At 37.9% G+C, this 12,991-nt stretch overlaps 1 protein-coding gene across 1 annotated transcript in view; it reads left to right on the plus strand.

Annotated features, from left to right (window-relative positions):
• Window positions 1–2,901: 2,901 nt before the first annotated feature.
• LOC146318482 (voltage-gated inwardly rectifying potassium channel KCNH6-like) overlaps window positions 2,902–12,991 on the plus strand; it is an 81,066-nt gene continuing 70,976 nt past the window's right edge. The window contains exons 1-2 of the mRNA XM_084733227.1: window positions 2,902–3,106; window positions 7,664–7,894. Of these exons, the coding sequence (XP_084589353.1) occupies window positions 3,031–3,106; window positions 7,664–7,894 (307 nt within the window). The 5' untranslated portion in view covers window positions 2,902–3,030. The remainder of the gene's footprint in view (window positions 3,107–7,663; window positions 7,895–12,991) is intronic.

Consider the following 12,991-nt stretch of genomic DNA (forward strand, 5'->3'; position numbering starts at 1 on the left):
TAATTTCCTTACTGGGCAAAGATCTCCAGCAGACAAAATATAGCTAGATGAGGTGCAGTTACTGCCATAACTATTGATTAAATATCCATGAATAAATTTGTAACTGGTTAAATTCTTAATTCTTTTCCAACGGCCCTGAAGACCGCAGTCATTAAACCTCTTTTAAAAAAGCCTAACCTGGATGCCTCAGTAATAAACAACTACAGGCACATATCAAACCTACCTTTTTTTAGGAAAGGTCATTGAAAAGGTTGTTTTTCAGCAACTTAATGCCTTCTTGGTGCAAAACAATTTCTTTAATGTCTATCAGTCTGGATTTCGAGCACATCACAGCACTGAGACTGCACTTGTAAAAGTTCTGAATGACATTCATCTGAGCAGTGATGCATCAAAGATTTCAGTTCTGGTATTACTGGACCTCAGTGCTGCAGTCGACCATAAGATTCTGCTTGACAGACTTGAAAAGTGGGTGGGACTTTCTGGCACTGTGCTAAATTGGTTTAAATCTTATTTACAAGACAGGGATTTCTTTGTGTCACTTGGCAATTATGAATCTGTGCGAACAAAAATGACGTGGAGTTCCTCAAGGGTCCATCCTTGGGCCTCTTCTGTTCAACATCTATATGCTCCCTCTTGCTCAGATTATGGAATATCACAACATCTCCTACCATAGTTATGCAGATGACACACAACTCTACATTACAGTGTCACCAGATGACTACAGTCCCCTACATCTGTTAAATAAGTGCATTGATGAAATCAATATGTGGATGTGCCAGAATTTCCTACAACTAAACACAGACAAAACTGAGATAGTTGTTTTTGGCCCTAAAGAACAAAGATCAAAAGTGAGTGCTCTCCTTGAATCCATGACACTAAAACCTAAAAATCAAGCCAGAAATCTTGGTGTCATTCTGGACTCAGACCTAAATTTCACCAGTCACATAAAGACAATTACTAAATCAGCCTACTACCACCTTAAAAAAATAGCAAGAATTAAAGGATTTCTGTCTGGGGAAGATACAGAAAAACTTGTTCATGCTTTCATTTTCAGCAGGCTGGACTATTGTAACGGTGTCTTCACAGGTCTGAGTAAAAAATCAATCAGACAACTGCAGCTCGTCCAGAACGCTGCTGCCAGAGTCACCAACACCAAGAGAGTGGAGCACATTACACCAGTGCTTAAATCACTACACTGGCTTCCTGTGTGTCAAAGGATAGACTTTAAAATCTTGTTACTTGTCTACAAAGCACTAAATGGTCTCGGGCCTAAATACATCTCTGACCCTTCAGATCATCTGGAACAGGTTTAGGCAAGGCAAGGCAATTTTATTTATATAGCACCATTCATACACAAGGCAATTCAAGGTGCTTTACAGAACTTGAAAATACATTAAAATAGAAACAATAAAAGAACATTAAAACTGCGTTTGAGATAATTAAAAACAAAAGCTAAAAGCAGGACAATAAATAGTTTAAAACATTACAGAAATGCATTTAAAGAAAGAAGCAAACATAAAACAAAAGCAACAGCAGACAAATATAAAAACAATAGCTACAGATTATCCTAAAAATATGTAACACTAGAGCTTAAATCACTACACTGTCTTCCTGTGTGTCAAAGGATAGACTTTAAAATCTTGTTACTTGTCTACAAAGCACTAAATGGTCTCGGGCCTAAATATATCTCTGATTTGCTTATACGTTATGAAGCACCAAGACCCCTCAGATCATCTGGAACAGGTTTACTCAGTGTTCCCAGGATCAGAACCAAACAAGGTGAAGCAGCCTTTAGTTTCTGTGCTCCACACCTGTGGAACAAACTTCCAGAACACCTGAGGTCAGCTGAAACTGTCGGCTCATTTAAAATCAGGTCTTAAAACATTACTGTTTACTGCAGCCTACCAGTGAAGTGGATACGTTACATATTTTTAGGATAATCTGTAGCTATTTTTTTATATTTGTCTGCTGTTGCTTTTGTTTTATGTTTGCTCTTTAAATGCATTTTCTGTAATGTTTTAAACTATTTATTGTCCTGCTTTTAGCTTTTGATTTTATTGATCACAAACACAATTTTAATGTTCCTTTAATGTTTTTATTTTAATGTATTTTCAGGTTCTGTAAAGCACCTTGAATTGCCTTGTGTATGAATGGTGCTATATAAATAAAATTGCCTTGTCTTGCCTAATGAAAAATCAATTAAAGATCAGTCATTAAATATACTTTTTTTTTTGTTTTTTTTGTTTTTTATCCATATGTCCTGGCTTTTTGCTACCAAATCACTTTATTGGCTACTAAAATGCAGATAAAAGGTCTGGATATGAATTCAAATTGTACTCAGTACTCAACTATGATTTTAAAAGTAACTAAGTAGATTACATGGCATGATGAATACTTAAGTACAAATAAAAGTACAGACTTGAAAATCTACTCATAAAAGTACAAGTACCCCAAAAAACTACTTAATTACAGTAATTTGAGTATTTGTAATTAAAATTTTTTCCACCCCTGATAACCACTAATGCAAAATATACATATACTCTTTTTTTAACAGTATGGACGTGAAATGGGTCTAATAAATGTCTTAAATGTAACTTGTTGAAACCTGCAGAAAACCTGAAAATCTTTGTCTGATTTCATCTCATTTAGAGCACTGGTCTGTCTAGAGTTACAAAGAACTTTGCATGATGAAACGTGTTGGTAATAATGGTCATAGTTGTAGAATCAGAAGCAGCAGTAACAACAGGAAAGTTTACTGGTATAAAACATACAGCCTACCTGTTGCCCGAGCCAATCAGAGCGGAGGATTGAGATTGTGGGCGGAGCTGTGCGGCCCTGATGGAGAGATGAGAGACGCCTGAGTGAAGGAGAGAGGGAGAAAGAGCGGAGTAGAGACTCGGGACGGTCTCCAACTCCAACAGCTCCGCTTTATTAAAACGTGCCGGACACAGCTGCTGTGTGACAGAACAGGACAGCTCGGCTCTCAGCCAATCACAGCCGAAAGAGGCTCCAGGACGCCGGGTCCCAACCATGCCGGTGAGACGTGGCCATGTGGCGCCGCAGAACACCTTCCTGGATACCATCATCCGCAAGTTCGAGGGCCAGAGTGAGTACAGGGATCCGTGTGGGGGGTGTTCACTGCTGGAGGGACAGCAGGAGGCATGAATAAATACATCACTATACTTTACATTTCAAAAAATAAAATACATGGCTGGAGAAAACACACACATAAACAAAACACAAGAGAATTAAGGAAATTTCAACTGGACAAGCCATATGGAAGAGGTTTAGATAAGTTTGACTAAATGTTTATGTTTTACCTGGACCTTGCAAGTGATATATATGCAGGCTTGGGGAGTAACAGATTACATGTGACGGGATTACAATCTGAATACAAAAAAAGATAACTGTATTCCATTACAGTTACAGATAAAAAAAAAAAGAGAAGACGTGATCAGATTACAACTGCATTTGGTAAAAATGTGGATTATTAGTAGGATTACAATTTTAAATACAGAACAGTATCCTACCATGCACAGTGCACACACAGCTGCCAGTTCATTATCATGACCTCTAGTGAAAAAGTGTTTTACTGGGTGGAAATTTCAAAATTTTTTGTCTTTAAAATCAATCAATCAATCAATAAATTGTGCACAACAAAGGAAGGAACAGCTAGACAAACCAATAAAGCTACCAACATACAGAAAACACAGCAACAATTAATTGATTGTTAATCAGCTATTAAATCTACATTCTACATTATTTTGATACTGTCTGAGTAATTTTTTAATTAAAAAAAAAAGTCAAAATTCTCTGATTTCAGTTATTAAATGTGAACAGTGACAGTAAGATCTTTGAGTTGTGGACAAAACAAGATGTTTGAGGATGTCATCTTGGACTGTGATCAGTATTTTCCACCATTTTCTGACATTTCATGAACTAAACAACTGATCGATTAATTGTGAAAATAATCGGCTGATTTTAATCAATGATGTAAATAATTATTTGTTGCAGCCCTAAAACACTATAATAGGCTGAATAGTTTCACTGTAATTTATACTGAGATAATCTAAAACTAACCAAGTAATCAAGTTACATTACTTTAATATTGTTATACTTGGAGTATGTTATTGACCACATTTTTGTAACTCTCCCAACCCTGTATATATGACAGTAAATCCACACACAGTATTCTTAGTAGATATGTGCAGTATCACCAACCAACTCATAATTTTTCCAATATTGTATAAAAACCATTAACAGCAACAAACAACATTATGGAACATGTATGGAAAACTTATAAACAATATACATAATGATTATTTGATTCAGATTAATTTCTTATAATTACATTGTGAAAAATATGAAGTGCAGGGGCAGATTTACTGTAGGCCAAGTTACTTATCACACACATTTTAACACATTTTAATACTTGTGAATTCCCAGAAGAATGTCCATCTTAAATATTCCCCCTACATATTACTACCTCGTGTAATGCACATAATCCCCTCTTGTGTGGATATGTGTGTAATCATGGTGCTGATGAGGTGAGGGGGGGCACTGCTGGGGTGTTGGTGGTGATTTGGTTGGTCACTTTACTTGCTCACCATGTCATGCAGTAATTATCTTTCAGGTAAACTGCTGTCTAATGAAGCTGCTTTGACAACTGCAGCCACTAGATGCCACAGTACGACTTGAGCATGTCAAATCAAAGATTCTAGTACGAGAACAAGAACCTCCTTTACTCCTCCTTTATTAAGGAAATTCAGGAAGTTGCAATGTATGCTAATTCAACCAGTTCCTGTGAATTCTGTGCAACCCTGCAATTTTGTCCAAACTCAGCTACTTTTCCACAAATTTGACCGATCATTGAAGTTTCGAGTTCCACCAATCAGAGCAGTCCCCCGGCAAATGTCATGCATGAACGTCTCAATGAACTGACTAACGGTTTTATTTTATTATCCACTATTTTTTGCATTATATATTTTTTATTATGTGATGGGTTCTGAAAAGTTTATAAAAATTTATATCCAAAAAGATTTTACTTCACCCAGAATAGAGTGCAGTTTTGTTCTCCCTGGAGCAAGTTTCCTTTAATTTTTAAGGAATTATACAAAAAAATAATCTCTTGGTCCTGCAATTTCATTGCAAAAAATGCACAAAAGTACTGCAACATGCATTACAATTTTTTTTTAGAAAAGGTGCTGCAAAATCAGCCATTTTAGGCAGCAACAGTCCCAAAAGGGTGAAATCCTGGAGGAAACTGTCTAAACTGCCATGCTTAAACACATCAGCGAAGATGAAAACGATTCAAATTCAATGCAGGAAACCTTTCACACTCTAGAAAACACTATCGCTCCCATGTTTATAACAGGCTTCACTCTGTCATCACTGATGAACCTGGTTTTTATCTCTGATTAACTGTCATAACCAACTTTATTTCTAAATTTCTTGAAACTCAACTTTCCAGTGTGGTGGATTTAGTGGCGGATAATGTTGAGCTTGCAGATTACTTGCGGCATCACTTTCCCTTAAAAGTGTGTAAGAAACACGTGAAAGGCCATCACTGTTTAGTTTGTCTGTTCTGGGCTACTTGAGTATCATGGCAGTTCAACCTGGCAGCCTTCATGGAGGAGGAGCCTCTCCCTCTGAATTCTTAAGAAACAAAAACAACAATTCTACTTTAAGGTGATTACACACTAATGACTAATGACACACTAAAAGTTATTATATTCAATTTCTGACATATTTTTCCCAAAATATTACACACTGGGCCTTTAAATCTAAAATTTTGTTTGTTCGGTTGTGGTTTCCCATTATCTTGTTTAAACTGTCCCAGATTTGTTTGTGATTCCCTTTAACTTTAGACTGAAGCTTGCTTTAACTGCACTGTTTTTAGAGAAGTGAAAATGAGTTTGTTATTCAATAAGAAATGTTTTTAGTTCATGAGCTGGGCTCTCTTCTTTATTAGTTTCTGTATTTCACCATTAGGGCTCAGTCACACATGCACACATTCAGAGGAGTAACCATCTCCTGCTGAGTTCAACACCAAACACAGGACTTTGCGGCTTAAAGTTCATTAAAGTTGAACTCCACATCAACCAAAGACGCAGTTTTACTAGTGTGACCGTACCCTTAATCCAGAGGAGAATTTCTTTATTTTCACCTTTAAATGAGCTTTTCTTTAAAATTGTTCTGTTGTAGTTTGAATTGTCCAAAAAAAACCATGTCAGCATCTACATTTCTGCCAAACGTTACTTAGCTCCTGCTGATGTTCTTAATTGCATTTTCAGTTGTGCAGGTATTCTGATTCACACTGCTTTGTCTTTGTGACTGTGACGATTAAGTTGAGATTAGACAGACTTGTAACCATGAATCCAAAGATTTAGTTACTTTCTCAGGTTTGTTGCTGAATAGCAGTTCAGTATGAATTTCAGATGAGGAAGTTATCCTTGTAGGTCCCTTTACTGTCTGTGTGATTTATTTTAAAATCACACATAATAATTACTTTCTTCCCTGGCCTGCATTCCTTAAGCATAGTATGTAATTTCTCCATGAATACAGATTTTGTCGAGGGTGTTCTACACATTGCAACGAGGATTAAAGACTTGCAGTGACAGAGTGACCTTTAGAACATATTCTAGGTCATTCTCAGCAGAGCGTTGGATCTCTTTACATGATTTGTGATCTTAAATACAAACTCTGTATCTTTAAGGGTACAGATTCACACTGAACCAATTGGTGCCAAATTTCAGTACCTGAGAACACATCTGGAGAAAGAAAGGGAGAGCTTGATGTTACCCCTGCAGCTTGTTCACAGTCACTGTGAGTCAGAGCGATGGAGAGCTGAAAACAGTCGCATGGTTAAACTTTTTATCACTTGATGCAGACAACACTCGCTGGAGTATTTGTAATGTGTAAAGCAAGGCTGGCCAGGGCAACATGTCTAACATCAGGAAACACCTGCATCAGCAGGTAGCAGCAGGCTCTAACATTTGCAGAGTAGTTTTTGTAGTTGTTTAATTGGTGGGTTTTGACCTGTGATTTATGGTTCCTTTGGAACATTCTGTAGGAGGTTTTAGGAGTTTGCAGTGTGATGAAATGTTGGGCAATGGTGAATGTCACACTAGATACAAAGTGTTGGGCAGAACACTTGAACCACGTTTAGCTGGATTAACAAGTGCAATTCACTTTACTTATCATAAAAATGACATTCAGATTTGTAAATGGGGTTAAACAAAAGAAAAATTTATGATGAATGTATACTGAGAGTAGGGTTAGGAGAGAGAGAGAGAGAGAGAGAGAGAGAGAGAGAGAGAGAGAGAGAGAGAGAGAGAGAGAGAGAGAGAGAGAGAGAGAGAGATGTTCCTTTGTGTAAAACAAACAAACCATGAAAAATTCTATCTAAGAAGGTCATGGATCTAGCATGGCTTAGCCGCTTTGCATGTATGTGTGTGTGTTGCTGTTATATATTCTGTTTGGGGTACCACTTTTTAAGGTCCAATAATTTCATTCTCGGGAAGTTTAAGCTTTGTGCTCTGTGTATACTTTGCATTTCGTGACTTTATTGCAGCACTTTTGGAAGTTGTAACATTAGTTGCAAGTGTTTCTTTCTAATCCCTCCCTTCTTCTCTCCACTCTTCCTTTTCCTCTTCCTCCCAAGATCGTAAGTTTATCATTGCCAATGCACAGGTGGAGAACTGTGCCATCATCTTCTGTAATGACGCCTTCTGTGGGATGTGTGGTTACACCCGTGCTGAGGTCATGCAGAAGCCCTGTACCTGCAGCTTCCTGTATGGACCTCACACCAAGAGACCAGCAGTGGCCCAGATGGCTAAAGCTCTGCTGGGAGCAGAGGAGAGGAAGGTGGAGATCTCCCTCTACACTAAAGATGGTATGATCCTGATTTTCATACATTCACTCATCATTTGTGTCAGTTTTGAAAGGATGGTACTCATCGCCTTCATGTGTCAGGTCTTGCTGATGTAACAGCTTCAGCAGAATAAGAAACAGGAGCAGAACAGTCATCTAGTACAGATAATATTAAGTGGCACATGTTTGCTTCTCATGGGATCATGTTCTTTATCCAGCTGGACTGTCTTGTATGTAGTTGTGTCTCCAGATCTCTGCAAATATCCTACTGAGTAATATGGTACTGACAATACCTGTAAACTATAAAACAAGATCTAAGAACAAAATACTAATACTATTCATAATATAATAATATTGTCAGACTCATCAATTTAAAAAATTATAAAAATTTACAGCTGCCAATAGGGGTGTGTATCTCACTTACTGAGACTGATTTAATACATATCTTGATATGATAAGATAATTCAATGATACGAAATATCTTTTTTTTAAATGATCAGCGATTCAGTTCAATACAATTCAGCCCTGTCACACAATACATACCTGTCATACAATACGATACAATATGATGCAATACAAGATAATGGAATGTGTGAATCTTTAGATTTTGATTAAATTAATGCTACATCTGTAGAGTGCTGTTAGTTGCAAAAAGAAATCCTGATAGTTTTACTAAATATAGTAACAGAAGAGACAGAGAGAAGGAGACATTACAGTGGTGTTAACATCATATTAGGAATTTGTGAACAAACTTTACAACTGTTTAAAATATCAGTATTTCTGCAGTAAGATGATGTGCTGCTGTGTTTCATATGAAGAGTGCTGTGGGTTTGGTTGCTGTTTTCAGCACCATGTGTTTTGAGGAAATGACATGGAGACACCAGAGAGGGAGGACGGAGCGCTTCTTTTATGTGAGTGGGGCAGCAGGCATCCAGTGAGAGCGGTGCAGGCAGAGACAGGAGGAGAAAGAAAATGGGAGAAAGTTACAGCAGCAGTTCGTTGATGCCAAAACTGGAACATGCACATCTTAATGAGATGTATTGATACACTGCATTGATTTGTTTCATGTTCAGCTTTTTATGAGGGAATTGTTACACCCCTAGCTGCCAAGCTTTACAGTTTCACACTGCACATACACCTCTTACAGGAATAATGGTTTCAGATGCAGATTCAACATTGAAACTGGGAGTAGTCGTTGAAACACGAGGTCCTTGATTCCATTTGACCCATCTGATTTAAAGCTGCCAACTAGATTGCATCCTAGATTGAAACCCAATACCCAACCCAAGTATATTTGGCATTTTATTTATTTTTTATGTATTTATTTATTTTGTTTGTAATTGTCCATCAGAATTGCACATGTTTGTTTTTTTCTGGTGATCATAAGACTGATGTGGTGATATGGTTAAGGTCTGTTTACTTCATGGCACTGAAACTACTTGATTTAAGTTATAAAAATAACTCTGGTCATCGTTAAAGAGAACAGTGTTGACCACTTGTAGGGAGAGCGACATGAAACTTTACACTAGACATGCACCGATACCGATACCAGCACCGGGTATCAGTCCGATACTGTCCTCACGTACTCATACTCATAAAACTACTCCGATACCCCATATCTGATACCATGAAAAGTAGCAGCTTGATACAAGTAAACATCTTAAGAACCGTCACAACGCAGAGTTCAAGATGTTTGTTGATGTTAGCCCTTCTTTTTTTGGACGCGCCATCATCATTTGCGAGGACTCGCTGTCCTCAACATCATCCATTAATGACTGCCGCGACTTTGGAAACTGTCCATAAAATTCCATGTAAGTCCATGTAAAACTGAAATAAATGCAGAGTGCAGCTGTAGACCGCAGCCAGCCGCTGTCCAATAAGTCCTGGCTGATGTAAACTAGTTGAATGCGTCGGCTAATTAATCTGAAGATGAAGAAAAAACACTGCCGCCCCTTTCTTCATAATAAGATGCTACAACTTCTCTTTGTGTACGTATTCTTCGCCAAAACGGCCTGACAGTACAGGACACACAACTTCACTCTTTGAGGTTCACAGCAGGGTCAACAAAACAGTTGCACACATGGCACCACACTCATACCTGTCCCCCCTAAACAATGACAGGTAGGAACTAATTAGATCTTAGACAAGAGGGACATGAAGAAGAAACTTAAATACTGCACATGTAAATGTTAAATTAAAATACTGCTTAAAATGCTGTAAATGATAATGAAATAATTATCATATATAACAACATTTACAATAGTAAACTTAATTCTGCAAGTCCACAATAATGTGAAATTATTATACTGAAATATATCATATACAGAGTAAACAAAATCAGTAAAGTAACTTACTAGAAATAACCTAAAAATGTAAAGTGTACAGCAGGGGTGCCCAATACGTCGATCGCGATCGACTGGTCGATCGCAAAGGTAGTGTGGGTAGATCACATGCCATTCAACAAGAAAATTAGATGTTAGCCTATCATCCATCCCCAGTATGGCATTTGCCACTTGATTGACGTACAGGGCAGCCAGTGTGAGACATAGCCGCGGGAACATATTCTCAGCAGGGGGGGGGCTGAGAAAAAAAAAGCTCTGCGCTGCACTCGCAACTCCCTGCATTCATAATAATGATTAAAAAAATACCCGCACAGTAATTAAGACTGCAAAAATCTGTCTGTATAACTGTCCATGGTGCCGATCACCTTGTCAACCATAAACAATTTGTCACGGCTGCTGTCCATGTCACTGTGGTGCTGACCTCTGTGTGTAAAGGCGCCGTGTGCTGTGCGGCGGCAGCATTAGAAAAGAAAATTGGCGTCACACAACTCCAAATGTGGCTTTCCTCTCCTCTTGGCGCTGATGAAGCTCCTCATTAGGCTGCCAATGTCCAGACTGTCCAAAACATCTCCATGAACATGAAACAAACAACGCGATCGCCGTCCTCAATATAATGGAGCCATCTCCTCATTTTTAATGTAGGTAGATCATTTTGACTTGGTCATTTTAAAAGTAACTCGCAAACCGAAAAAGTGTGGGCACCCCTGGTGTACAGTAACCATGGTTACACTTGTAGCAGGAAACAGCAACAATTATTTGTTACATTTAGAAAATGACCATCTAATGAAAATAAAACATGTTTTAAAAGTTATTGTAAAAACTTTAATGGCATTATTAAGCCCTGTATTGGTACTTGGTATCGGCAAGTACCCAAATGTAAGTACTTGTACTTGTACTCGGTCTGACAAAAAGTGGTATCGGTGCATCCCTACTTTACACAAATATGATTTTTCTTTTGAGGACTCAGTCTGTGAATTGCCAAAGCTGGAGGCCTCTTTTTTCTTTGCCTTACTTCCTTTGTTTTATTGTTTAATAGACTTCTGTTTACCCAAGAAATAGTTACAATGAAAAGCTGTGTAGGTAACTTTCAGCCATTTTCAGTCCTTTAAAATCAGTATATGCACATTTTTGGTCTTGTCCATTACCACTGTTCTTCCTTCCCTCTGCCTCACACATGTAGACACACACATTAACAATAGTCCACACTCAATGATAAATTATTTCTATTTCAACTTGATTTTGTCATCATGATTTTAAATGTATTTCTGTAATTATTTTATCAGGAAAAATCACAGATTCATTAGGAAATAGTAATAATGAGCTTTAAAATTTGCAAAGGCTGTTCAAGTACAATATCCAGCATACAGTGAAACAGACAAATAACTGTTTGAAACTTTTCTGGTAACAATGCACTAGTGCAATAGTGGAGACAGTAAGGATATGACGGGGCAGTCATTATCAAATGACTAAATGACTGATTTAATTTGAGAGACATTTTAAATTTAGACCTCAAACCAGTAAAAAGTGGGCCACAGTCTAATATAGGCTGACCTTTATGGGAGCAGCTTATTGCAGCCACACTGCAGATAAATTTCACAGTATAACAAGGACTAGTTTACTGTCACGTCACTTCACACAGCCAGCAGGATTATGACTTTTTACTGGTACTACAATGAGCAGTGACATTTAATAGTGTGTGAGTCTGATTTACATGTGAGTTGTCTCTTGCTCAGGCCTGTAAGATTCTCATTTTGAGCATTTAATGTGCTCATAGTAATCCTTCTGTCCTATCCTACTGTCCTATCCTACCTTTAACATACTTTGACAAGCATTATGATCCGCAAAAGTATGGTTAAACAGAAACATATAATAATAATTAACAAACATTCTTCTTGACTGTTTGTATGTATGTGTAACATCACATCATACATGACAGGGTTGTATATAATGGAATGCCAGCTGTCTAACAAAAAACTAAACAGTAAATGAGTGAATAAATCATAAAGGTCACAAAAGGACTTAAACTATTTTTTTTTGTTGAGTGCTGAGGATGAATCGAGCAGTCTCACAGCCTGATGAACGAAGCTGCTCTGTAGTCTGATACTGCAGCAGATACTTCTGTATCTCATAGAGGGCAGCGGGGTGAACAGGCTGTGGTTGAGATGGATGTTTTAGTATCGTTTGCACTCTGCACTGTCACCTCAGTCTGCACAGTCCTCCTGTTCTGGGCCGTGCACTTCCCATTATACCAGTTTCTGATGTTTTCAGTCAAGATGCTTTCTGCTTGTCCTCTGTAGAAGATAGCAAGAAGTTGGCACAGGAATTTTTCCTTCTTAGGTTTCCATCAGAAATACAGATGTTTCTGAGGCGTCAGTGTGATGTCCATGACAAGTTATCTGTGATGTTGATTCCCAGAAACCTAAAAGTGTTCACATTCTCCACCTCAGCTCCACTGATGTTGACAGGGGTTTCCATCTTTGCCTCCTTTCTCTAAAAATCATCAGCTCCTTGGTTTTGCTCATATTTAGCAGCAGGTTGTTGTCTCGTCATTGTTTGAGATTGATGATGGTGGTGTCATCTGTGAACTTGACAGCAGAGTTCTATGCTGATACCTCCACTTTCCTTGATGCAAGCTTTCAGTCTCACTCTGACAGTGCTATACTGTGCTTCAAACATGAACAAATAATGTACTCTCAACAGTTATAAATAGCGGCCAAATTTTGTCGCCTGATGAATAGAATTTGCCACAAAAGTGACAACCCTTCCTCTCAGGCACA

This window comes from Lutjanus erythropterus, chromosome 12, assembly GCF_056507025.1.
Source record: "Lutjanus erythropterus isolate fLutEry1 chromosome 12, fLutEry1.hap2, whole genome shotgun sequence".
NCBI lineage: Eukaryota > Metazoa > Chordata > Actinopteri > Lutjaniformes > Lutjanidae > Lutjanus > Lutjanus erythropterus.